The sequence below is a fragment of the Chrysemys picta genome, chromosome 7 (assembly GCF_011386835.1).
Source record: "Chrysemys picta bellii isolate R12L10 chromosome 7, ASM1138683v2, whole genome shotgun sequence".
NCBI classification, from domain to species: domain Eukaryota; kingdom Metazoa; phylum Chordata; order Testudines; family Emydidae; genus Chrysemys; species Chrysemys picta.
Window position 1 is genome coordinate 112,209,914 of NC_088797.1, and position 27,637 is coordinate 112,237,550.

The 27,637-nt window shown below is 41.4% G+C and overlaps 1 protein-coding gene across 1 annotated transcript; it reads right to left on the reverse strand.

Annotated features, from left to right (window-relative positions):
• Positions 1–153: 153 nt before the first annotated feature.
• Positions 154–27,459, reverse strand: BAG3 (BAG cochaperone 3). Its single transcript, XM_005284171.5, has 4 exons — positions 27,134–27,459; positions 7,961–8,308; positions 5,432–5,818; positions 154–1,452 (listed from the first exon to the last, which is right to left on the reverse strand). Exons 1-4 carry the CDS (start codon positions 27,308–27,310, stop codon positions 682–684), a joined length of 1,683 nt encoding a protein of 560 aa, XP_005284228.2. The 5' UTR covers positions 27,311–27,459; the 3' UTR covers positions 154–681.
• Between the last annotated feature and the right edge of the window lie 178 nt (positions 27,460–27,637).

Consider the following 27,637-nt stretch of genomic DNA (forward strand, 5'->3'; position numbering starts at 1 on the left):
TGGGCGAAGGCAAGTCATTGCCCTCATCAGAAAGTAGGTGTAAGCAGACATTACCTAAACCAGAATAGGATATTAAAAAAAGATATCGATTTTTAGAAGGCAGTAATTGTTTCCAAATACTCAGCTTTCTAGTTTATAAACCAAAAGACTAAGTCAGATTTCTATATTATTTTATTTCCCTTTTAAAATATAGCACTGAAGTCCTTCACACATATAAATAGCTCTACAATTTCTTACACGCTTTCTATGCATCTTTACTTAAAGTGCCCATTTATGAACATTAAAAATAAAATATTCTTGCTAGAGTGGCTACATTTGTAGAAGGGTTTGATATTCTGGTGAGGCAGGGCTTTGATTTTACAAAAATGACCTGCAGAAGAAACATTAAAATACAACATGTATCAATGTTAACCCAGAGGCATTTTTTGCATCCAGCTGGCACAAAAGTATCTTAAGAACAAGACTCGTTCTTGAAACATGTCTCTTTATAAAGTGTAAGAATATAGGATATATGCATCATTTTCTTTATAGCCTCTCCCCCCCCGGCAAGTGTGTGTCCCAAGCTGCTATGTTGATTTAAAAACCAATTGATGAAAAGCTTCTGAAATGCATGCAACTTAAAATTCACTTAAAACACACTTCAAGTTATAAAGTCTGAGAGCTTTAAAGTTCAGTATGTGGCTATGGTTCAGTTGGGTTATTAACTGTGTTTGTTGTGCTGGCAAGATTGGTAAATACTTCTTCCTTAGTTTCAGGTTGATGCGTTTCCATTTTGGTTTCCTTTTTGGCATCTTCGTTACTTGTATCTTTCCTGGTTTTGTCCGCCACAGGATCAATCTCCATGATTTCCTGTGGTGGCTTATTATTCTCCATCAAGGTTGACTGAAGTCCATAAACTTGAACTACCTCTGGGACGTCTTCTGCTTTCTGTTCAAGTCTTTCCAAAATATTCTGGACCTTCCTTACACCATCTCTCCTGGCCTGGCGCACATCTGCACGACCCTCTGGGTCAACTGAATCTAGGGCTAGCAACTCTTTGGTCAAATACTCTTCAATCATCAAGTATTTTTTGTCATTTTTCTTGCCTTTGAAAGAATCAACTGCCTGTTCAAGCATTTGAACATTCTCTAGAATTGCTTCTACTTTCAAGACACCAGGATGCTTCTGGGTCTCTTCCACTTCCATCTTCTTCTGTGGTGAAGTTTCTTCAGAAGCAAGCCATTCCTCTGGAGGTGCACTCTTAGCAGGACAGGGAATCTTTTTATCAACCTTTTCATCAATCTTTTCTGCAGTGGGTGGAGGTTTCTGTGGTGGTGGTTTAGAATCTGGTTCTTTGTGAAAGACTTGAATTGGGATATAAGATGAAGGCATCTCAGTTCCTGATGGGCTTGCCTTGTTTTCAGGTATGCTTTCATGTAGTGTTTCTTGGGGTGGGATTTGTTGCTGAGAAGCCTGAAGAAGGAGGAAAGTTTATTATTGTGAGATATGAAAACAATGCTACTTCGTTGTAAACAAAAATTACAATTGTCAGGCCAAAAGATTTTCAAAGGTGACTAGTGATTTTGGCTGCCCAATTTGAGACACCTTAAACAGGCCTGATTTTCAGAATGTGATGAGCACCAATGCTCTGAAAAAATCAGGCCTTTTTAAGGTGTCTCAGGTCAGGAATCAAAAAAAACTCAGGCACCTAAAAATCACTGGTCCCTTGGAATCAAAAAAACTCAGGCACCTAAAAATCACTAGGTCTCAAATCTTTTCCATCATACTGAGGCTTAATTGAAAGATGCTGCTTAAAATATCAGTATTAACACCAACTTCTTAATAGACAACTAGCGCTGGTAAAATCCAATGCAAACATCGCCATTACCAACCTAAGACTATTTCCAAAGGTCATTTGCTTTAACTTGGTCTTTTCATTGGGAGATTTGTTCTCCTACTCAGATCCAATCCCCTTGCATCATTTAGGAGGTGCAGTGGGCCCAGACATGGACTGCAATGGGCCAGCACAGAGTCCCCCTATCCATTCTGCAAGACCTGGGCCATGCATCTACCCCCAATCTCAACTCAGCATAGGGCCTGGGGAGGGGGGGTGGAGATGCTCCAAGGGCAGGAAGGAATCTGGTGGATCTCAGCTACAAGAAATTAGTAAGCTCATATTCTATAATTAAGGCTACATTTTAGTCATGGGTATTTTTGGTAAAAGTCATGGACAGGTAACGGGCAGTAAACAAAAATTCACGGACTGTGACCTGTGACTTGGGGGTGGGGGGGCAGGGCCAGCAGGCTCCCTACCTGCCTCCGCACGTCCCCACCTCAGCAGCAGCAGAGTTTGGGTGTGGGAGGGTGCAGAGGGTTGCGGCACAGGACGGGGTGAGGCAGGCTCTGGGTGGCGTTTACCTGGGGGGCTCCCCAAAAATGGCAACATCCCCCTCGCTCAGCTCCTAGGCGGAGGCATGGCCAGGCAGCTCTGCACACTGCCTCCACCTGCAGGCACCACCCCTGCAGCTCCCATTGGCCGTGGTTCCCAGCCAATGGGAGCTGCAAAGCCAGTGCTCTGGGTGGAGGCAGCAGTCAGAGCTGCCTGGCCATGCCATTGCCTAGCTTCTATCAAGTTATGATGCAAAACCTTGAATAGTTACAACACTGAAGTTACAATCCCTGACCATAGATTAGTGTTGAGTATTTTATTTAGAACACTACTGTAGAATACTGTCACTTTTACAAGAGGAATCAGTGACTTATTCTATGTAGTCTCAATATTAAAACTTTTTATCTGCAAAGTTGAAATTATTCCATTCTCTTGTGCCCTGGTTTTAGATGTTTTAGTCAAATTTTACCTAAAATCTAGTTTCCTGTACTTCAAAAAACAACACTTTGAATGCAGTTTATCCTTCCAGAGCACTGCTGCATTTTGCTGTTTGAAAAATACTACTCAAAGGACTGCCTTTCAAAGTAAAGTTGTTAGAGATTATTATACAAACCAGTTCGAAGATATTAAGGCCCAGTCCTACAAGCTTTCCTCATGCTGAACTCACGTTGAAACAATAGATTTCAATGAGAGGCCCTAGCAAAGGGGGTTGCTGGATTGGGCCCTTAGAGTGAAATCCTGACCCCATTGAAATCAGTGGGAGTTTTGCCATTGACTTTAACATAGTCAAAATTTCACTCTTAATTTCTAACAAACTGACGCTATGTGCACACTACCACTTACGTCGGAATAAGTTAAGTCACTCAAGGTGTGAAAAAGCCACCCCCCTAAATGACGTAAGTTACACTGACCTAAGTGCCAGCATGGACAGCGAAACAGCTACCATCCCTTGCTGGGGCTGGAGTACTAAGTCGACAGGAGAGCTCTCTCTCATCGGCTTAGAGTGTCTGCACTAGCAGTGCTGCAGCTACCTGGCTGTAAGGTGTGTAGTGTTGCCACAGCCTGAGATAGCATTTTCTGGAAGTGTAGGAGTTGTCAGGTTTTTAACAGTCTATGCACTTTCTTGTCTCTGTTGATTTGACTTGAAAGTAACCTTCCAAGATCTTTAACCTTTTGGTAACATTTATTTTATTGACAGCGTTTCTGCTGTGGAGTGCTTACAACAGGAGATTAAGATGCAAAACCTGTTACAATGTATCTATATGAGAGATAGCACTACAAAGGTAGAATTGTCAGAATGAGACAAAAGGGCATCAAAACAAATTACAATGTATTGCCATAAAAACCAAAGGTAGCAAGGCTTTGTGGTCTGGACACAGGATTGGGAGTCACGAGAGTCAGAGCTCTTTTCCCATTTCCTTCACTGATTCATGATGTGGCAATGGGAAAGTCTCTTAGACCAATTATTCTGGATATAGGTGCCTAAGGTTAGGTGCTTAAATACTGATGTAGGGCACCTAAGTAAATGGGCCAATTTTCAGAGCTGATATGCACTGAGGACATTATTTTTGCCTGAGTAAAGACTGGATAAAGTCTAATTAAGTGCCTTAAGGTTTGGCCCTAAAAAAAAAGAAAACGAAAACAAAGCAAGCAGTGAAACTTAGTACATGTCATTAATTCTGGGTTTTGATTCCCCCAACCCCCTTTAACTATTTTGTTCATGTTCTAGGTGGGATTTTCAAAAGGGCTCCTAATTCTGTTCCCTTTGACTTCAATGGGAAAAGCCCACCTTTGAGAGGTTTAGGGTTATTTTACAGATTTAAGTGATGGAAATCCTAGAATAAGTCAACCTGTGTTTAATGCTGAAGTCAAATCGACTCAAAATGTCCTTGCTTTGTGGCCTCAGTAGGAAGCTTAATATTATTTTACATTTTGCATGTTAATTATATTCAGTACAAGTGGCCTAATTCTATCTTCAGCTATTGGGAGCAACTGTATCTGAGGGCAGAATTTGACCCCAAGTATTGTTCCAGAATTGCTGACTGTAAATAAAACAAATACAGCTCTTTTCAGGAAATGCATCTAATCAAAATGTAGTCTTCCCTTCACTAAATCAGACACCACTCTGACTGTCATGTGACTATGCTTCAGAAAAGGCATGTAAAAAGCACTGTCGTCTAGTAAGCGCTAATCTTGGTCAGCACTCCTAGTTTCTAGTCCTGTGTCTTACTATGCGAGTTTACCCATCTGGAAAATGGATATGATAATACCCACTTGACTAAGAAGCTGTGATTCTTAACTAGTGAATGTAACGTGTTGTGAAATCTTTTGGATGACAAGCACTAAACAGTATTATATTTTAGAGTTTGTCTAGGATATTATACGCTGGTACTATATTATAGAAAATGACTGTCCGTGTGGTGGAATTTCACTGTCTTGAACAAATTGCAGAATTGGACAATTTGTCCCTGAATGAATTAAGTTTAGAGAAAGTACTGTATGTAGAAACAAACTGTAGAGTAGATTTTACCAATCTCCTTTCATCATGATAAATAATGATTACTTTCTGGATTTGCTGCTGTAATCAATGATGAATGAGACAAAGTTGCATTGTTACTATAAAGCCCATGGGCCTGATTTGCCTCTAATGTATACTTCCCTTACACCACTAACTGATTTACATAGGGTGCAAGTGAAAAGAGAATCCGGTTCTGGGTTTCAATCAGAATTGATTTAGAGTATCCCTGAACTTTTCTTTTTCATTTAATCTCTAATTTTGACAGTTTCCCATGTGAGAAGGAGGATTTTAGCACCCTATTGTGTGAAATGCTAGTTTTGATGAGAATATAGTGCCTCAGTAACATGGTGGCACTGTCAACAACAATATTGAAGGCCAGATCCTCACAGCTGGTGTAAACTGGATTTACATGAGCTGAGGAGCTGATGCTGGAATTACATGTGTGAAATTCTGTGTGCTTATTAGTATAATCCAGATCGTTAACATTATTAACACAAAGCACAATTACAATAGAAAAATCAGATTTTTCTGCTCATCCCACATACCTGGGGTCTGTCCACAACTGTCTGTACTCTGATGGGAACCGGGGACTGTATCTGAGTGGTAACTCTGGCTGGTGAACTTTCACGACTTGATGAACCCTTCTGAGACATTCTGAATGGGGACTGCTCTCGTGCTGGCTTGGGCTCCAGCTCATCAGCTTGAATTTTGTGATACACTGGCTGGTGGACATGGTAATCACTTTGCTGGGCAGGGTAGTGTGTCTTCTGTGCTTGATGATATACTTGTGATGGTTGCCTGAGGCCTTTTTCCTCATGGATCACAGGAATTGGAATATAACCTCGACGGACCTGATGGCTTCCTGCACTGGGTCTACCTGATGACTGAGGGGAAACTGACTGTGAGTCAGAAGTTGTAGGAGAATGAGGTTGCTGTAAAAACAAGATTATTAACTAGTGTTAATTGTTTCACATTTTTATTTTATTAATATGTTGAAAAGCAGCCTTAACATTTGTTTCTCCCCTGCCCCCCAAAAATAGGGAGAGACAGTGGGGAGTAGTGGTGGAATCTGTTTGCACATCAGGATTTGGTTTCCCTGTTTTTTGCTGGACAACTGCAGAACTAGTGAGAAAGCATCACTGTAATAGGTGAAACCTGAGCTGCAGCATTCCCTGAGGAGGGAGGGGACATTTAATCAGTCTCTATCTGAAACTTTGTTCTTGTTTAAACTGGTTAGATGTGGGGCAAAAAGTTAAGCAAACAAAGTGGAAAAAAAACCCAGTCACATAAACAATGTTGCCTTTGCCACACTAGGACTTCTTCCTGTGCTTTTGTATCTTGTTAGGATAGGGGTGTGAATGCTAGAATGACTTTCTTAATTTCCCAGTGGTGCAGCTCCACTGGTGGTAGCAATACTAATGTGGTCTTAGCATTTTAATGCACTGTTGTCTGAACACTGCTCAGAATGAGTCTAAGTAACATGACAGTTAAAATGCTGGTGGCACCTTGTCTACCAGTGCTTCCACCATTGGTACTATCGGTGGAACTGCACTAACTGGATATTTTAGGAAAATAAGGCCTTGGCGACATCACACTTAAAGGCACAGTTGCCTTCTCTTGTTACAGGTAACACACTCTAGTTTGTGGCCACACCGTTTTTGTGTATCCCTATCAACTACTGTTTGTATCAAGGAATTCTGAGAATCTGGACAGCTGACCCAAAGTGCTACAATAAGGGATACTGCTTGGAAGACATGCACACTGAGTGTCATCAACATTACATGGGGCAATATACTTTTGGAAGTCCTTTTGCACAAAGTACTGAGAGGAAAGAGGACTGGCCAAAGTGGTTACACAAATATGGCTTAGGGGTCCTGGCCACACTGAACAAAAAACAAAACAAAAAAAACCAAAACACAACAACCCAAAACCCAGTAGCTGGTTCATTATTCTATCATGAACAACAAGGAGTCTGGTGGCACCTTAAAGACTAACAGATTTATTTGGGCATAAGCTTTCGTGAGTAAAAACCTCACTTCTTCGGATGCAGACTCCTTGTTGTTTTTGTAGATACAGACTAACACGGCTACCCCCTGATACTATTCTATCATGTGCCACTCTGGGCTTCAGGGACAAAACACAGAATTTTAAAATCATGTGGTGTATGGGCCAATCATACGAAGAGTGAATTCTGCCACTATTTGAGTACAAACTCAGTTAAAAGATGTAATATGGCTCAGATTCAACATTCACTCCCCACTCAACTCAGGGCTGGGAAAACTCAAGCTCAGGTTTCAGTCTGTTGTGAGGATATTATCTCAACTCTGGCTCTCCAGAGAAAATAGGAACCAAGTCTGGTACATCTGAGATACAAAGCAAGCAGAATCTTTTTTATGAAAAATCTTTGTGAATATATAGTAACAAATTAGTAAAGGGCATAGGCAGAAAAATTATTTTTCGGTTCATCTTTAAAGCTTTTTTTAGAATGAATTCAAATGATATATACATTTAAAAATAATATGCACTTTAAAAATATTCAGCTGCAATTAGTGCAGTTTGGTGGATTCTAAAATGGTCTCATTTATTAACAACTAAACAACAGCAGCCTTTATTTTTTGTCTGGTTTGGTTTGTTTTTAGCTTTGTCACTTACATTGTTTCATAGTTATGTCACAGAACACCGTAGGCTCAGTTCTGCTCTCATTTACAATGGTGTAAATCAGGAATAACTCCATTAAGTCAACCAGTGTGAGAGGAGAATCGGGCTTTATATGCCTCTGTTTCTGAGACAAGAGACAGAATCAATCTATGTGCAATTCTTTCTGCACAGTCATTTGTGAGTGAGACACTGTGATGCTAGATAAAATGTAAAGCATTTACAGTGAAGCGACTGTCAGCAGAACCATTAAAAAGTGCATTTTTATGTTTGTATTAATATTTTGAAAGTATTGGGGGGGAAAATGTAATTCTATGGTAATTTTGGACTTTTGAGGGATAAATCAGCTGTAATGCCATTTTAGGTCACAAATGTTGGAGAGTAATGCAAAACACACCCCAGCACTACTGACAAGTTACCTCAGGCCCATGTGAGGCTGGAGATTGGGCTGTTGCAGCTGTTGTTGTCTGTCCACATTGTTTATCTGTCTGAGCAGCTTCAGCTGGTCCTCTAGCAGGGGATTCCGAGTGGGCATAGGCCCCCCTTAAAGGTGACTGTGCCCGCTTTGTGGTGGGCACAGTTTCTGCTTTGTATCGTTGCATGCCAGGCTGATGAACAGAGTAATACGGGTGCTGCTGTCTGTTCTCAGCACCTTCATGCATAACTGGAATAGCGATGTAGCCAGAACGAAGTTGAGGGTATCCCATGCTTCCTTCTCTTACTTGTGGCTGCCTTGGAGAAGGACCATTTGCTGATGATTGGCCCTCCTAAAAATTAAAAACACCACATGGGAAAAGTTTAGAAGTTAGGACCAATGCAACTCATAAGAACAAGTAATCTTAAACCTCCATCTTCAAAGCAATGAAAGAACTGTATGTCAGAACTTTAAAACTTCCTTTATTTCTAATTAAATTCCTTTGCATGAGCAACTGGTATCACATTCTAATGCACAGTTACTACAGCTGCTAATCATTCAGAATTGTGTGCAGTAGGGAAAAAAAGATGAACAAATTATTTGTCTAGGGATATTTTTAAGTTTTCACTTCTGATAGACAGCAACTTTAAGCTTAAACATATCCAAATTTTTCACATTTCATAATTGCAATTCTGATCTGACACAGAAGCTTTATACTAGTGTAACTCCACTGACTTCAGTGGAGACATGTCTGATTTACAGCAGTGCGAGATCAGAAAGAGATCCCTCAGCAACTTTTAGAATCAAGCCCATTTATAGACAAAGAAATTCTCAAGAAAACAGGAGATTATCAGAAAAGCAATGTTCATCAGTATTGTTCTTTCCAATGGCTATTAAAAGAGTGTTCTTGATGCTGGATACTGAAAAATGTATCTGCTTTCAGCTAAATGTGATTCAGTTGCAATAGCTGCTAAGGGGAGAATAACAAAAGAAGAGAGTAATAAAGGGAGGATACCAAAAGGAAATCTAACAAAAGGAATGGAAGATAAGTCTACATGGTGCAGGATTATGCTTATACTAATACTCTGCATAAGATGGAAGTGGTTTGTACCAAGCTCCCTCATAAGTCCTCTAATAAAGTTCTTCCTGCAACTGTCATTCTATTTTGAGGCTCTCCTAAGGGCCAAGTTCCAGATGTATTTGAGTAAGATCATGTAACAGGCACTCTACCACACAGAGGGTAATGTCATTATTCAGTAAAGGGAGAGTTTAATAAGAGGACATAATAGGATTTCTAACATTTCTATCGTAGTATTAAGTGTTGTTGTAACCATAAAAATTACTTAGATATGTAGCACAGTCATATGTAAGCAGACCAATTCAGTAAATGAAAATTAATTATTTTCCAATCAGACACTGAGTGAGCCTCCCATATGCCAGTGTCTCCTTAAAACAACCAGTACTGAGAAACTCAGTAAGCTATAGAATTGCAGAGAATAAATTCTATTCTTTTAACAAAGTTAATGAGACCACCGATGTAACACGAATTCGGATATAACACGGTAAAGCAGCACTCCGGGGGGGCAGGGTTGCGCGCTCCGGCGGATCAAAGCAAGTTCAATATAACACGGTTTCACCTATAACGCAGTAAGATTTTTTGGCTCCCGAGGACAGCGTTATATCGGGGTAGAGGTATATATGAAGTGCTTCCAGGAGGGAAGGGGCTTGAGTCAGAGAGCCTGAATTTTCTTTCACTGGTGTAAATTAAGAGAAATTCCACTGAAGTCAGAAATGAAAACCAGGCCCAGAAAGTTTTCAGAGAAAAATAATTTTAGGTTATCTTCTGCATACAATTAAAGACTATGGGTCTGATTCTGATCTCACAATGGTTTTATACTAGTGTAACTATTTATTATTTCAGACTTAAACAGATGCAAGAACAGAATCAGCACCTGCATATGGATGATTTTGGGGCTGCTGGACTCTTAGTACAAACAACTAGGTCCTCTTCACCAATTCACCCTCCCTGCTGTATCAATGGATTTCCCCTGCAAATATAAATCTAGATCAACAGTGTTCCTAGTGCTACTGGCAGCAATTCCCTTCTAGGCACTGGAGGGACATATGCTTATGTCGGCAAACTGAGTTTACCTGAAAAATCAAGAGCAGTCAGCAAGTGGCAACTGAAGCCATGTGCAAAGCAGAATTTCTGCCAAGTGAGTGAAGCCAACCATGCTGCCTAGCAGTCAGGAAAATAGATGATTCAGTGCTTGGAAGAAACACCTTGCTGATTAGGCTGAGTCATTAGATTCCATGCCTGGTTTACAGCAGCTGCTCCACACAATCCTTCTGAAGAAAATTCCCTTACCATAGAGCAGGGGTTCTCAACCTTCATTGCACCATGACCCCCTTCTGACAACAAAAATTACTACACGATCCCAGGAGGGGGGACTGAAGCTTGAGCCTGCCTGAGCCCCACTGCCCCAGGCGGGGGGTGGGGAAACAAAGCCCAAGGGCTTCAGTCCCAGGAAGGGAGCCTGTAACCTGAGCTCCACCACCCAGGGTTGAAGCCCTTGGGCTTGGGCTTCGATCCCGGACTTCAGCTTTGGCCCCAGACAGTAGGGCTCGGGCTTCAGCTTCAGCCCTGGGCCCCAGTAAGTCTAAGCCAGCCCTGGCAACCCCATTTTAATGGGGTCCTGACCCACAGTTTGAGAACCCCTGCCATAGAGAGATCTATGGGTAGCTAGATATGTCTGCCTGAATTATACTCCCCAGCTGGGATGACTCGTGCAGCTCTCCCCACTCTAGCGTGGAAGGGAGGTTTGTCCACTTCTGTGGTATTGTCCTTTCCTCCTGTGAACCTTGTAGAAGATGACCCACAGGGTATGAGATCAGTGCTACGGAGAGGTTAGAGCAGGGGTCGGCAACCTTTCAGAAGTGGTGTGCCGAGTCTCCATTTATTCACTCTAATTTAAGGTTTTGCATGCCAGTAATACATTTCAACGTTATTAGAAGGTCTCTTTCTATAAGTCTATAACAGGGATCGGCAACCTTTGGCACGCGGCTCGCCAGGGTAAGCACCCTGGCGGGCCGGGCTGATTTGTTTACCTGCCGCATCCGCAGGTTCGGCTGATCGTGGCTCCCACTGGCCGCGCGGATCGCCGCTCCAGGCCAATGGGGACTGCGGGAAGCGGTGCAGGCCAAGGGATGTGCTGGCTGCCACTTCCTGCGGATGCGGCAGGTAAACAAACCAGCCCGCCCACCAGGGAGCTTACCCTGGCAAGCCACCTGCCAAAGGTTGCCGATCCCTGGTCTATAATATATAACTAAACTATTGTTGTATGTAAAGTAAATAAGGTTTTTAAAATGTTTAAGAAACTTCATTTAAAATTAAATTAAAATGCAGAGCCCCCCAGGACCCGGGCAGTATGAGTGCCACTGAAAATCAGCTCGCGTGCCGCCTTTGGTTGGCCATAGGCTATAGGTTGCCTACCCCTGGGTTAGAGCCTGGGTGGGCCAGGAGGACCCCAAACAAGATGCCTCCTGAAGCTGTATTGGATCTTTCCCATGAAATATTTATGGCAGGGCAGTCCCTGTTGGCAAGGCTCCAATTGAGACACCTTATCAGGAAGCTGCTAGGGGCCGGTACAGAGGCAAAATCTTCCTTGGTATCTCAGAAGTCTGCTAGGTTTGGAGATGGGCCTTGCAACCTCAATTCCAACCCAAGGCAGAGCAATCTGGAATGAGGTGAATCCTTGTGAAGGTTTCCTCTATCACTACCACCCTCCATAGGATTTATCTCATCCTAGATGATCATGTTAGGGTCCTACACATTTTATTTTCAGGCCCTTTAGACTGCCTAAATTTGTGAACCATCTCAGCTATCTGACAAATCATTGCCTCCACAGCTCAGGCCCTGGTTGGAAATGCAAAACAACTAGCCCAAGAACAAAGAGGCTGAGAGGCGTGTTTGTGTGTTTTTTTTAAAAATGCCAAGATTTGCCTGGAGTGAAATTTTATAGCACGCTTATAAACCCTGAAAATAGGGTTTATAATGGAAACATTGACACCACCTTAAACAGAACAGCATGAACTGTACTCCTGTAATCTGTCATTATATTTACAGCTGTAAATAAATGTAAGTACATCTTGTGGAAAATTACGAATGTAGTCAGTCCCTGTACTCGAATTCTCTTCATGGTCAATTATAAAAACTGTAGCTAAGTATATGTATGTATGTATCTATCTATCTAGGAAGGTATTTATATGGCCTTCCACACTAGTATCTGAGCACCTCCCACAAAAGCAACAAAATTCTCTGTCCCTCTCTGCCTCCAGAAGTAGCCTGAATTGTGAATTACATAGATCACAAACACAGAATCATAGAATCATAGAATATCAGAGTTGGAAGGGACCTCAAGAGGTCATCTAGTCCAACCCCCTGCTCAAAGCAGGACCAACATAAGGAAGGTCATCCAATTACAACTATTTTTTATAATCCTGATTATTCTTTTTAGCATTTAATTTATACTAATTTAAGCTTACTAGTCGGTGATACCGGGCTGGTCCACACTGGAAACTTCCATTGCATAGCTACATCTCTCAGGGGTATGAAAAATCCACATGCCCGAGATGTAACTATGCTGACCTAACCCCCAGTTTAGACAGTGATTGGTCAATGGAAGAATTCTTCTGTTAAGCTGACTACCACCTCTTAGGGAGCTGGATTACCTACACTGATGTGAGAAACGACCCTCCCGTCAGCATAGGGAGTGTCTACACTGAAGTGCTACAGTGACACAGCTGCAGCATCTTCTCTTCAGTCCAGCTTCTCTTCCCCATCCCTCATTTTATCCCTATCATTTCATTACCTCCCCACTCTTCATCTCTCCCTATGCTTCTGACTTGCCCTTGCAACTGCACCTCGGATAATAATAAAGTAAAATGTGATATATGATGCATCACCAAGAAGTCTATGTAACTATATGCAATCACAGTCTTACTGATAAGTTTCAGAGTAGCAGCCGTGTTAGTCTGTATCCGCAAAAAGAACAGGAGTACTTGTGGCACCTTAGAGACTAACACATTTATTAGAGCATAAGCTTTCGTGGGCTACTGCATCCGAAGAAGTGGGCAGTAGCCCACGAAAGCTTATGCTCTAATAAATTTGTTAATCTTACTGATGTAACTTGTTTTCCAACTGCCACAGACTTGTGTGTCACGAAGTCAGTTCCCTTTATCCTTTATCAGTTTCCCGGTCTATAAAACAATTTCCTGTCTCTGCGGTGTTAGGAGGCTTAACATTTGTACAACATCTAGAAATCATCAAATTGAGTGCATTAATTTCTGTTTTTTTAAAAACTGATTACAGAAAGCTTTTTAAAACCTTGTTATTACTGATTTGTGATTTTTAAATGGTAGTAATTCTCAGTTGTCAAAACAAAAGATACACACATTGCTATAAAATTTTAAACTAGCATTGTCAACAAATAGCAGCAGCATGTAAATAATTAATGATTAAAAATTTTTTGTAGTGGTTAAAGTACAAGCAAACTGTAAATAAAGTCTTTTCTTGAATTAACTAGAGACACTGGAAGATCATTTACAATACAAGTGGCTGATTTTGGTCTGAAGCTATATGTTCCTGGTGCAAACATAGTTAACACTTTCTTTTCATATAAAAATAAACATGGATTTACATTAAAAAAAATAACTCCCTTTTCCCTGTGGTCTTCCAAAATCTCTTTGTATGGTTTGTGGTATCAGCAACTAGCTAATTCAATAGTTTAGCATGGCCTTGTGTTAATAAGGCCTTGCCCATGCTTAAGTTTGCTGCTTTAACTAAACTAGCATCGTTAAAATGGGGGGAAAAAAACCCTAGTGTAGAGATGCAGCTCTACTGGTATAAAAGTGCTTATACCAGTAGTTTACTGTGGTTTGGTGAAGCAAAATAAGCATAACTATGCTGGTAAACAAAACCCCCCAGAATCACACTCCTTACCACAATACACTATAAAACCGTAACTACAGAACAGCCCTTGCAATATGGCCCCCAAGTTTGGCCCTCCACTCAGGGTCTACGATTGCCAGTGCAATCTCACATCCAGAGTAATGCAGGAGAATTTTAAACATTAGTCCTTTATGCAAGATCTTTCCATGTAAATTCTGTTGGAAAAGGCACTTTGAAGAGAAGGATGAGATACCTCCTCTAGGTAAAGGTACCAGTTTAAGGGCCCAATCCTACAAGAGTCTGAGCACTCCTGGAAGGTGCTAAGTACCAACTCTCATTTATTTCAATTGAATTACAATTTGAAAGGATTCTTCCAATTAAAAACTCAATTATTTAAATATTTATTCTGTTGAGATGAGCATCTACTGTCACTTTGAACCATAAAGTCCAGTGGTGACATCATGGCATTGCTGTAGTCAATAGGAGGTCTGTCATTGACTTCAGCAGAGCCTGGATTTCACCCCAGATATACAATGGACCCAAAATCTGTTTGCATTTATTCCTTTCACAGCTGCTGTTTTCTTTTACATTTGTGGAGAATGAATTTAAGGACCATCAATGTTGAAGTTTCAGCCTTTGTCCTGGTTTCTGCCTGTAATGGCCCGATAGTAGCAAAGCTTCATTCTACTGTGGACTCTCCTGTCCTCTCTCTGATGCCCCCAGAATTCATGCTAAGTGACAACTCCATAGCCTTTAGTAATATTAACTGAAGGGGGAATTTACTGCAGGGTTGGTAGAGGGGAGGGTGAGAGGTGAAATGATCTGCTGCCATCTGTCCCCTCCACACCTGATGACCTGAATCTCTCTGTCATCTCTACAGAAAGGCTTTTGTGCAGTATAGGGAAGGGAACAATGATGCCAGAGGCATCAGTCCTCTCTTGATTAGTCACCCAGCAGAGAACTCTGAATTTTCATGACTTCAGTCTGCTGATAGAATGATCTGCCCCGAACTACTTACTTTTAGGTCCAATTCTGTTCTCTCATTGATGTTTGGACCTTAGCATAGTAAATAAGATGAGATCTAAATGATAATGTGAAATTCATCAGATCCTTGATTATTCCACAAGTGCCACAAGTACTCCTGTTCTTTTTGATTATTCCTCTAATTCAGAATCTCTAGAAATAAAAGGTTTTCTTAGTGAAAAGAGAAGTCCTTAAACATAAAAATAAATCTATATGTATGTAAAAAACATATTTAAAATCTATCCAGAGGGAGTCAAGACACTATCCCAGAAAGAGAGCAGGCTTTTTAAAATTAAATCATTGCAAACTGATTTTGGTTCCATTGCACAGCTGGCCTTTTATTATGATTAAGGTTAGATTCTGTCACAGGTATTTTTAGTAAGTCAGGGACAGGTAGCGGGCAATAAACAAAAATCCACAGAAGCCCATGATCTGTCCCTGACTGTTACTAAAAATACCCTGGGGGGTAGGGAGAGGAGACGAACAGAGCGCTGCTGGAGCTTGCAGCCGCTCCAGCCCCAGGGGGGCTGACCAAACCCCAGCCTCTCCGGGATCACTGCTCCAGCAGGCCTGGGGGCTGACTGCTGGTAAGTGGTTCTGGCGGCCCCGGGGCTGCCTCAAAAGAAGTCACGGAGGTCCCAGAAAGTCATGGAATCCTTGACAGAATTGTATCCTTAATTATTGTTCAAAATCATAGTAAGTGATAAAAAGAGAACAGAGATTTCAATAACTGGGTTTTTAAGTCAAAAAGGATCTTCTGAAATTGCAATTCACAGTGCTATGCACAAAAGGCTGAAGTTTCTCAACTCACACACAGGAATCTTCTAGCATATAAAAAGAACAACATCACAGCTAGGATACTGATGGGGAAGAGACAGAATTTTCACTGTAGTACCATGACGGTGAGAGCATGGGAACCCCTCTGAAGGATGTTCAGTCTCAGGGTTCAGCTTAGGAAGAAGTCATGCTTGTCAGTACTTTTTATAATCAGTTCTTATGTGCTATTTGCCTTACAATAAACAATGTCTGAACACGGATGTTTACACATGCCAGAGTCCATATTCAAGACACATGTATAAAAAGAAATGATTAAACAAAATATAATGAGATTAAAAACCTAGTCCACGACCCTTCTGGTTCAAATAAAGCAAGCAGAAATCCAAGTCCTATGCACCAATGCTGCATAATGGACTAAAAGGAATCGCTCTCTCATCTCGCTGCTACAAAGGTAAAATGTGCCACAGAGAATGCAACTATTTTTAATAATAATAATATTGATAAAGTCTCCACCCCCAGTAGTGGATGGGCAAATTAACATTTAGTACTTTAAAAAAATGATTATAATTTAAAAAAATCATCTCAAAACTAAAAATAGAGGAGGCCAAGATAAATTAATAAAAGGGAAGGTTAAAAAGTAAGGTCCAACAGTGGTCTTAAAGGCATAGGATAAACCTGACCATCTGTTCTCTTATATGTGATGGGACGGACCTGAAAAGCAGGTGGAATGTGAATGCAGAAACCCTTCAGAAAGTGGTTCAGAGATTTTAAATATAGCCTTGTGATGGGTTGGATCACAGAAACCTCCTTGGGAGCTGCCACCCGATGTGCAAAGACTACCCCTGCTTCTGTTTTCCCTGCCAGCTCAGGACTCCAGCACCCTGTCTTGCTGAGCCAGACACTCCCGTCTGGCTCCAGACACAGACCCAGGGTCTGAATCACTTGTCCCAAAGCTGCAAGTTTACCTGAAAACAGCTCACAGTAGTGTGCTTGTCTTTAGCACTCAGATGCCCAACTCCCAATGGGGTCTAAACCCAGATAAATCCGTTTTACCCTGCATAAAGCTTATGCAGGGCAAACTCATAAATTGTTCGCCCTCTATAACACAGATAGAGAGATATGCACAGTTGTTTGCTCCCTCGGGTATTAATACATACTCTGAGTAAATTACTACATAAAAAGTGATTTTATTAAATACAGACAGTAGGATTTAAGTGGTTCAAAGTAGTAACAGACAGAACAAAGTAAGTCACCAAGCAAAATAAAATAAAATGCGCAAATCTATGCCTAATCAAACTGAATACAGATAATCTCACCCTCAGAGATGCTTTAGTAAGTTTTTTCTCAGAATGGACACCTTCCAGGCTTGGGCACAATTCTTTCCCCTGGTACAGCTCTTGTTGCAGCTCAGGTGATAGCTAGGGGATTCTTCATGATGGCTCCTCTCCCCCTTGTTCTCTTCCACCCCTTTATATATCTTTTGTATAAGGCGGGAACCCTTTGTCCCTCTGGGTTTCCACCCCCCCTCACTAGAAAAGCACCAGGTTAAAGATGGATTCCAGTTCAGGTGACATGATCACGTCACTGCAAGACTTCATTACTCACTTGCCAGCACACACATATACAGGAAGACTCACAGGTAAATACAGCCATTTGCAGACAATGGGAGTCATCAAGATTCCAAACCATCCTTAATGGCCCACACTTTACATAATTACAATAGGCCCTCAGAGTTATGTTTTATATTTCTAGTTTTAGATACAAGAGTGGTATATTTATACAAATGGGATGATCACACTCAGTAGATTATAGGCTTTGTAATGATACCTTACAAGAGACCTTTTGCATGAAGCATAACCCAGTTACATTATATTCACTTATATTTTTATAAAACCATATAGACTGCACAACGTCACAAGCCTACATCATAAATGGCTTTAAAATCAACAGTGGCAATTTAGAGTCAATCCACCACTTTATAGACAACCACATTAAAGAACATTGAGCAATCATGATCATATAATGCTTGCACTAACCAGCAAGGAAAATGTGCTCCTGCATTTCAAACAAGCTGCAAGTGAAAGAGATGCATAGTGCTGGGTAGCTCTGCTAAAGGGCAATTACAATTATCACCCCTCTTGGCGAAGAGGGCATATGCTGCTGTGAGGTCATCACCAGGATAAATAAAAGTGCAGCCAGCACAAATGCTTCATGCTACCACATCCTATTCTTGGCTTCCGATGGGGAGGGTATGGTCAGAAGTGACATCAAGGTTCTCAACCTTACGCCCAGCTTTTAAATGAGCTCCCTCAGCAAGCAGGGCATGACGGAAGGGAAAGAATCCTTATGACGACAGTCTCTACACACCAGCCCTCTCTTCCTGGTGTGGAGGATGAGGTAAGGCCAACACATCGAGCTGATTCCTCAGAGCATTCCTCAGAGGCCAAAATTATCATAATTAGTCAAATCCTGAGCTCATGCCTGAGCTTTCAGTCACTCCTTACTCTTCCATATTGTTCTATCAACAGATGTTGAAATTTTCCAGAATATGCTGGATGCAAACTATAACACACGTCATTATAGCAGGTCTCTTAAATCGGAAATGATTTGCATGAGTAAGAAGAGTAGGACTGAACTCCAAAATGTACAATGCTACAAGGATCTACAGGAAAAAAGTTGAAAAGCAACATTTTGGCTTCTTACAGAACACACGGCCAGTAACATTTTCCTAAGCTGTGTTCTAAAGAAGAGAGGTCCTCTAAGACTTACATATTAATTATAATACTTAGCTTTTCCATAGCTCTTACAGAGAGGTTGAAACAGATAGGCACTAAGAGGAAATGTATGTACTGTATGTGTCTGTGTTATATGAACATTCACAGAAACCACTGGGATTTCTTTTATAGGGTCACCAAAGGAGAAAGTTTTAAGTTATGATGCAGACCTTGAATCCGCTCTGGAACCCTCACCACTGGCTTCAGGGAGACTATGGGTTTGCTTTGGCACCCACTGAAGTCCATGAACACAAGATTAAGCTCTATTTCATAAGAGTGAGAGTTGCAGGATCTGGTCCCATGTTTTCAGGGGGCCAGGAGTCTCACAGGTCAGGAGAACAATATAAAATAAACTGAAAAGTGCCTGCCAAAATTGATTGTGACATTTTAGTAACCTAGTATTCTTTGTACATAAGTCTATTCCACTTCAAACAGAAATGTCATTATATGATGATAATAGTAGCTCGTATTCTGAACTAAGGAGGATGCACCAGTTCCATTTACATGAGAATATTTTTACCTTATAGGAAGTGGTTCCAATTCAAAAAAATCCTGACTGCTTGCCCTCTTGGAATTAAGTTATAGCCAAATCAATATTCCCCCTCTCCCCACAAATTGTATAACAATTGATCTAGATAGCTAACTCATCAGTGTTAAGAGTCTTTATTAAAAGTAGAAATCAGTACACCCCAGACTGTCTACACCAATGTTTCCCAAACTGTGGGGTGTGCCACCATAGGGGGGCAGCGGGGCCTGGGCCAGCCCCCTCAAAGGAAAAGTTTAGGCACCACTGGTCAACAGTAATTTACTTAAAATATTAATTAAAAGCTTTAATCTAACCAGTTTCCTCAGCGATGCTATGTTTCCATGCATTAATAATAATTACTTACAAAGTGCTTTTTATTCATAGTTCTCAGAGCATTTTACAAAGGTGAGTAAGAGGGGCAGAGAGGTTAGTTGACTTCACCAAGGTCACATAGCCTCTTAAGAGCAGAATTACCATCTCCTAGGTCCCAGTCCAGTGTTCAATCTACTGGAGCATACTGCTTCTACTGCTGTAACTCAGAAGTTCACCTACTCAGGATTTTCATATTCCTTACACTCAGTGTTCATATATACTGAGTGAGGCATCATTAGCTAATGACTGAAGAAAGATAGAATAACTCATGAACATGTTTAGTCTCATGAATTTGTCTTAATAAGGCATCAAATCAGTCACATCATTATTTATAGGCTGCTTGCTTTTGATGTTTTATTTGTTTAATGCTGGGGTTTTATTTCATGCCTTTCACATGTGCAGGCAAATAAGGCTTATTGTTTGTTTTTCTGTTAACCAAAGTAGTTAATATATACCTTGTAAGTATTCCATTAATGTATACGCTATCTGATGGATAGTGACAATATGCTGATGTGGATCAAAAAAAGCGAGGAAACAATCTAACCAAGAGTAAGTTCTATGTAGTTCAAAAGTAGAGATCCATGCTTCTAGCTGTAAAGTCATAACTTGGTGTACTATGACCTAATCTCATCTTAGGAATTATAGCTATAATTTTCTTGCTCACCAAGCAGATTCCTGTTAGGCTATCACATCCTGGCCTTCCACAGAACATGAAGATACTTGCCCTTTATGTCCATAAGTAGGAGCTGGCCTGCATGAAGATTGTGTCAGTTGGGCTGAATTGAACATGTTCTGAGAAAACACTGACACCCACAAAGAGAGAGAGGGATAAATTTGAAGTAAAGCCCACTAAGACACTGCCAACAGGAGTTTTCTTGCCAAAGATCATGAGAATGACAACGTGCTCTACCAAGCTACTTCTGTTCATTACGTTATTTTCCCTAAGAAGCAGGTGGCTGTTTTCTGTGTTCCAAATACTGGCTGTGTCCCATGAACTCAGAGCACAGGTGACGGTATGAATCTCAAGAAGCAGCAACATGCTGCCACTCATGAAAGGAAAGCAAATGCAAACAAGTGACCAGTCAGTCATTCACTTCACAGGACATCTCTACTGCCTGAATTTTCATCTTGATTTAATTGTTCATAGGGTAGTCCTCTGGTATCACTTCCTAAAATAGCACTTCATCCACATAGATTATTTTTCTGCACTGTAAAAACACTTGTTATGCCACACCCTATTGACTGATAAGATTTCCCTAGCACCAGTTGCAAAAAAAGCCTCTCTTTAGATACCTCTCGGGCTTGCAGCCCCTTTTATTTTTATATTTTCTTTGGAAGCAGAATCAGGAGGTGTAATTTGGGATAAAAACAGGGCAAGAATGTAGTACTGAGGCCACGGAAGAGGAGTGAAGAGGGGGTTCATAACATAGAAGAATGGTACTGTTAGTCCATCAAAACTCATTTCCGATAGGTATCTATGTTTGAAAGAAACACAGGAATGTCAGGGACGGTTTAGGTATACTCGGTCCTGCCTCAGTAAGAGCGATAGACTAATTAATCTCACAAGGTCCCCTCCAGCCCAAACTTTTCTACACCTGGTTTACTATTGTCTAATCAAATACAATGCTGTTTATCACATAGGCATAATGAACGGTCATGCTTGTGCATCAGTTGTAGGTGTTAAAGACAAGACTCCTCACTAGGAGGAACACTGGCACAGATCTTTCCTACACCTGTAGGTAAGAGAGTGTATCACTACTAATCCAGTTCCAAAATGTATAATTTAGGGGTTTCAAAAAAATACAGTTTCTACACCCTTGGAGGTGTGAATCTGTGGATCTTCATTGCCCTAATTCTCCACTGCCTTGTGTAGTCACTCACACCAGTGCAAACTCAGTGTAAAACGCTTGCAAAATAAAATTTGGTAGCATTTTACAACCACTGTGCACTTACCTTGACTGGAGTAAGAGATGGTATGAGGTGCAAGGTAACAGAGAAGCAGAACCAGTGGGTGGGATTTTCAAAACTGTTTACCACCGGCCAAATTCTTCTCTTATTTGAGTCAGTGGGAATTTTACCATTGACTTGAATGGGAAAAGTGTTAGGTCAATGCTGAGCATTTTTGAAAAAACCACCCATGCGTGGGTCTAGTCAACCAAGATTGGAGTTTGATGAGGAATTGAAGGGAGAAAGATAAATACAATCAGAAATTAATTATAGTGGTGGGGTGGGAGACTTTGGTAATTCGAGCACCTGGGGGATAGCTGCATACACCTGTCGGTCTTTCTAAGCAATGCAGTTTGTTTGCATCATTTCAAGGAAATCAGCATTGTCCAATGATGTGAGATCTTTGCTAGAAGGGCCGCTTTCAGAGGCGTTACTTTTATGACAGATGCCATTCAATGCGACAGGCATCTAGGGATTCCTAACTGTGAAAGATAGCCACAATCCCCAACCTACTATGCCTCTGAGCCATTGATGACCCTCACATCCGTTCAGTGAATCTCTCTGCAGTTAACACCTGTGACCCATCTTTAGTTAAAATAAACATCAAAGGGGAGTAGTCCATGTAAAAAGAATACACAGGAGTGGGGGCATTAGTTAACACTTATTTAAGCCTTGTCTATGTGTTCCCTTTCCTGAAAGCATTCAAGCCCTTCCCTGAAACCATCCTCCCCAGCTAAATTTGGTCCATTTCCATTTTCAAAAGTTCAGGGGCTCCCACTGAACAATTTAGTAGACTGATCCACCATTTCAAATAATCTTGGCAAAAGCCATGCTGAGTTATGACATTAATTACTCAGGAAAACAAATGACATACATGCCCAAGGGAAGATGGTTATAACAAAGAAACTAAAGGAAAAGCAATGGCATTTGTTGGAAAACACTTCTCTAGTAGAAATGTAATAAGTTATGTGGTCCACGCTATTGAAAGTACCAGCAACTCATTCAATAAATTAGTAGTTAGTATCCTGGGAGAAAATAGCTGTTAAAGAACTTGCCTTAATACTCTAAATGCTTTTCAGTCATTACCAAAAACATTTCTTCTGTTCACTTCAGTCTAGTTGGAGATTTTATATTCCTTGATCTCCGGACAATGCCCCTAATCCATTCTGACATTCCATTCCATACAAATTCCATGATTCCATACAAATAACTGGGCCATAAACTGTTAAAGTTGAGAGACTTACCTACAACCACCACTCCTCCCACAAAACCTAATAAACTGCATAAACATATTGTCTGTTCTTCATATATATGGGGGAAGAGAGCAACAGTAAATAATGAAAATAACAAGAACATCTTCACGTGGTTGCTGCCATGTATTGTACTCCACAGTTAACTGGTAATCAAGGGCCTTATTCCATTGACTTAAAGGGGGCCCGGATTAGGGGTTTAAGGGATAATAGGTCTAGTACGCCATTGAAATCAATGAAGTAACACCAGTGTAAAACCAGAATAAATGAAAGGAGAATCATGCCCAACATGACAGAAATAAGGGGGCTTCATTATCACTAATGGTCTCACAAAAGTTATTATTCAGTTAGCTACAAAATGACTTCACACTTGGTGTTCCATTTCACTGCTGTAGTCCTTTAAGTTAATTTCACTGCACAGGTCACAAAAAGGGATGAATTATCATCAAGAGGATGTGGATAATTTTAAACTGATGTTTTAGCACCAATACCAGGGTGATCCACAGTCAGTGGTTTCACTGTCTGCTTTTATGAGCTTTCCAAAAGAACAGGGCATCACTGAAATCTCAGAAAACATTTTGTCTCTTTTGAATTATCCAAGCATAGCAGGGTAAAGAATGAACATTTCAGCTCTTATACTCCTCAACTCATCCTTGAGAACAAAACAAAACTTGTTCTTCTATTTGAATAGTACTAGGTAAATGAGGGAGAAAACAAGGAAGCTGTTTGAAAGTATTCCTCCTCCTGCCTACATATAAAATCTGATCTCAGTCATTCATGAACACAAGAATCATAATTAATGCCCCTCCAGAAATATTGTTGTATTTACAGTTGAATGTAAAAGCCAGAGATTATTTGTTAAATTATGCCAATTAAGTAGCAAATTTGACAGCTCAGAATTCTTATTTAGGGACACACAATATCCCTTGAGGGCCAGAATTTAAAACCTTTATGACCTTACTCCACAAATAGTTCCAGTGAAATCAATAGGACTACTAGTGAAATATAATGCTACTTAAATCAGAGTGAAGGTGCCAGAATCTGCCCCCTAATTTGAATAGGTAATTCTAAATTCAGGCCCACACTTCAAGGGCCCTATCAGGCCATTCATGCAAAACTTGTATTGAAATCAATTGGAGTTTGTGTCTGTTGTCAGGAACAGAATAGAACACTAAATCAACAATTTTCCTTTCCTTCTCAGGAAGCATTAACCTTGACCTTGACAAGAAGTTCCAAAGCATGTAAATGCCTGTTTTGACAGTACGCCTCTACCCCGATATAACGCGATCTGATATAACACGAATTTAGATATAAAGCGGTAAAGCAGCGCTCCAGGGGGGCAGGGGCTGCGTGATTGGTGGATCAAAGCAAGTTCAATATAACACAGTTTCACCTATAATGCGGTAAGATTTTTTGGCTCCCAAAGACAGCGTTATATCGGGGTAGCGGTGTATTTTCCAAGTTTTCCTATTAGGAAAATTTGTTTCAGAATATCTCTTCAAAGGTAGGTGCAACTGTTTCTTCTTTTTATATAGACGCTTGTACATTTTCCCCCAAAACTACTTCCAAACTGATTTGTAAGATAATCCTTTCCTGCCAGGTTTTAGGGAGTTACTTTCCATTACCACAGATTTCACATCAGATAAGGCTGGAATTTATTTTGTTTCAGTCACAAAGAAAGAACTCTGATCCACTATAATTCAAAATTTTCCTGTTTTCAGATGATTATCAAAAGCAGCTTAAATCTGACTTTTTATCTTAAACAAGTTAGAGGAGACATTTGTTAATTTCCCAAGAGATGGCAAATTTATAACAGAGGTCATTCAAAAATTGCACTCTTTACTCTTCAAGAAAGTGTTATGGTTACACAAAACATCTATCAATATTATTTGTTTACAGTAGTGTCAACACTGACTGGAACCCCATTACTCTATGCAGACAATCTGTCTGAAGATGAACTAAAGCGGTTTATATATTATTTGTTTAATACTGGCCGATTTATATTTTTCTGAGATCTTCAGAATAGTACAAAAATTACATCATTTACTGCATCTGAAAAAGTGAGGTTTTTTACCCACGAAACCTTATGCCCAAATAAATCGGTTAGTCTTTAAGGTGCCACCAGACTTCTTGTTGTTTTTGTGGATACAGACTAACACGGCTACCTCCTGATAATTTACTTTGTCATTAAGTTAAACAATGCCCATCAAAGAATTTGAGAAGAACATTTACAAAAATGAAAACAAATGAAAAAATTGTTTTGTAAAATCTGGATTAAATACAGAGAATCTCCTTTCACACTGGTTCTATACCCATGTAATTCCATTGACTTCTGTAGAGTTACTCCTGATTCACACCAGTGTGAGAGGAAAAATCAGTCCCTCTGGCTTCCCTTAAGTACTGCATTGCTCATACTCTGAGTTCTCAGCTGTGACCTGCATTCACAAACTGTGTAATAACAAATTTTATTCAATTATCATTCTAAAACTAAGGAATTTAAAAGAGTATTCCCTGTTAAATTTAGTATTTGAAGCTCCAATATTTACATTAATGAATAAGGTTAGAGTGTCAGATTGCACAAAAAATGGTGATCATTAGTCAAAAAAAAAGAAAAAAAAATTACTTTCCATGGGCTGGTTTATAAAAATGCATTATAGACCTCTACAGAATTGTCTATTTTACATGTATTTCAAATATAATTAAAAAACAAATAAATGTTGTTACAGTGGGCTTCTGCTTAGATATCAACACAGACAACAATACTGTCCACTAACAAGGCCCTAAGACTTTCCAGTGTGCTGATAAAATGGTGAAACAATCCTTACCTGCAGGGTTAGTCTGAACTGAATGTTGTCCTGATGATCTAACTCAGGGCTTCTCAAACTGGAGGTCGGGACCCCTCAGGGGGTCGCAAGGTTATTACATGGGAGGTCACGAGCTGTCAGCCTCCACCCCAAGCCCCGCTTTGCATTCAGCATTTGTAATGGTGTTAAATATATTAAAAAGTGTTTTTAATTTATCGGGGTGGGGGGATCGCACTCAGAGGCTTGCTATTTGAAAGGGGTCACCAGTACGAAAGTTTGAGAACCACTGAACTGCTTTGGTGCTCTGCAGTAACTTGATACCTTTACAAGCCTCAGACCACCAGCACTGCACCATTTTTAAGGCAACAGTTGGAAGTTTTAGCTGATTTCTGAAGTGTCAGGAACCTTGTCTTGCAGCAGAAACAATCAGGTGTTCAGACTATCAGTCCAATATACAGTAACACAGAGCCCAACCAAATTTCTTTCAGCACTGGCCTGAACAGCACCTTCCATATTTCATTGGGAGCTTTCTTTCCTCTGATGTGCTGCAGAGTTCTGTACAGCCCTGTTCTATGTAGGCCTAATTCTGGAACTCAGTGTGTAAGGATAGCAGAATTGGGCCCTGTGTTAGTCCTATGACAGTAATGTTTTATGACCATCAGTAATATGGTATCAAAAATGAAGGCAGGGACAAAGGTTAGCATATCAGAACTTGAAACAAAGTAAACAAACATCTGACAATAAACTCTTATTTTCCACCAGGCTCTTAAAAACTTCCTAGTTCATCTAGGGGGTTTCCAGCTCTGTCTCTCCTGGTTATTGCTTAAATCTAACAAAAACCCACCAATTCTGTTTAAATGTAGGGACATTATAAATTCAGCATTTCTTTAAACCAAGACATGTTTACTTTAAAGATTCACTTATGAGGGCACCTAGAAAAATCATGACTGCTCTCTAACTCTCAGCTGCTTCTCTTTACATGGACATATTTGGAGTGAGAGATAGGTTTCCCGTAAGCAAGCTTTAAAACAAAACCAGAGAGCAAAATTACTGAGGCAGTTAGTAAGCAAAAAAAAAACCCTTGAGGAGGAAGGGTTTTTTTAGTGATGTCCATTGTTTAAGCTATACACATCTGAAAAATAAATCAGAGTTTGTGTCTCCCCAGGCAGGCTGGGTGGACTTAACCAACTTTAAATAAACATTACAGGGCTAAGGTATCAAATGATTTAATGCACAAAAAAAGGACTGCAGTGCGTCAGAGACAAAAGGCAGCTCCTGGCCTCACTGCATTGCCATGTACTGAGGAGAGAAGAGGGCAGATGGCCCTGCCACTGCCCCTCACCCCCACTGCACTACCATGTACTGAGGAGAGGGCAGGCGGCTCTGCCACTGCCCCTCGATCTCCCCCCGAAATTAGCACGTACCAAGGGGAGGGCCAGCTGGCCGACCTCCCCACCCGCTTTTGCCATGTAGGGAGGGGAGGGACGGCTGGCCACCCCCCCCCCCCCCGGAATTTTATGTACTAAGGGGAAGGCCTGTTGCTCCCCCCCCTCCCTTTACCACGTACCGAGGGGAAGCCCGGCTGCGCCTCCCCCCGCAATGGCCATGTACCATGGGGAGGCTCGGCAGCCCGTCCCTTCGCCCCCCGCCCCTGCTCTACCCTCTGCCGTGCCCGGCGCTGCGCAGGGAGCAAGCTCCGGGCCCTTCACTACAAAGTTCCCACCCCCGCCCCACCGTGGCTCCCCAGCGGGCACCTTGTACGGCTCCGCCAGCAGCCGCGGGTCGCTCCAGGTGGTGGTGCGGCTGTTGTGATCCACAAAGAAGGGCCAGCCGGTCTGCGGGTCGATCTTAACCTCCCATCCCGGCGGCAGGGGCTCTCGCTCGGCGTTGCCCTCCATCTGCACCACGGGCGAGTGAGTGGCGGCGCTCATGCTCCGGCTCGAGCAGCGGCCGCTGTGACATGCACTGTAGAGTCAGGCGGGGAAGCCGGCCAAGCCGGCACCTTTATCAATCAATGGGCGGAGGGAGGGGGCAGCGAAGGGGGTGGAAGTGTCTGGAAATAGCTGCAAAGGGGCAAGGCGGAGGAGGAGCCGAAGGGGGGAGGAGAAGGAGGTGGAGAGACAGAGCAACTGGCCGGCTCGGCTGGAAACTTCTGGTTGCGTCGAGCAGAACTTGGTTGCGGCGGCTGGGCGGAGAGAGCCTGTTTGAGTCACCCTTGGGCACCGTCATGATTGTTAACGCGCGTTGTGCTTAGCGAA

Bases quoted from the DNA above. Each gene is read 5' to 3' on its own strand.
- BAG3 (XM_005284171.5), bottom strand. From the start codon at position 27,310: ATGAGCGCCGCCACTCACTCGCCCGTGGTGCAGATGGAGGGCAACGCC. The intron at 8,309-27,133 runs GTGCCCGCTGGG...TTTAATTTTTAG, and splicing joins TGCTGGCGGAGCCGTACAAG to GAGGGCCAATCATCAGCAAA. The intron at 1,453-5,431 runs GTATGTGGGATG...CTCCTTCTTCAG, and splicing joins CAGTTGTGGACAGACCCCAG to GCTTCTCAGCAACAAATCCC.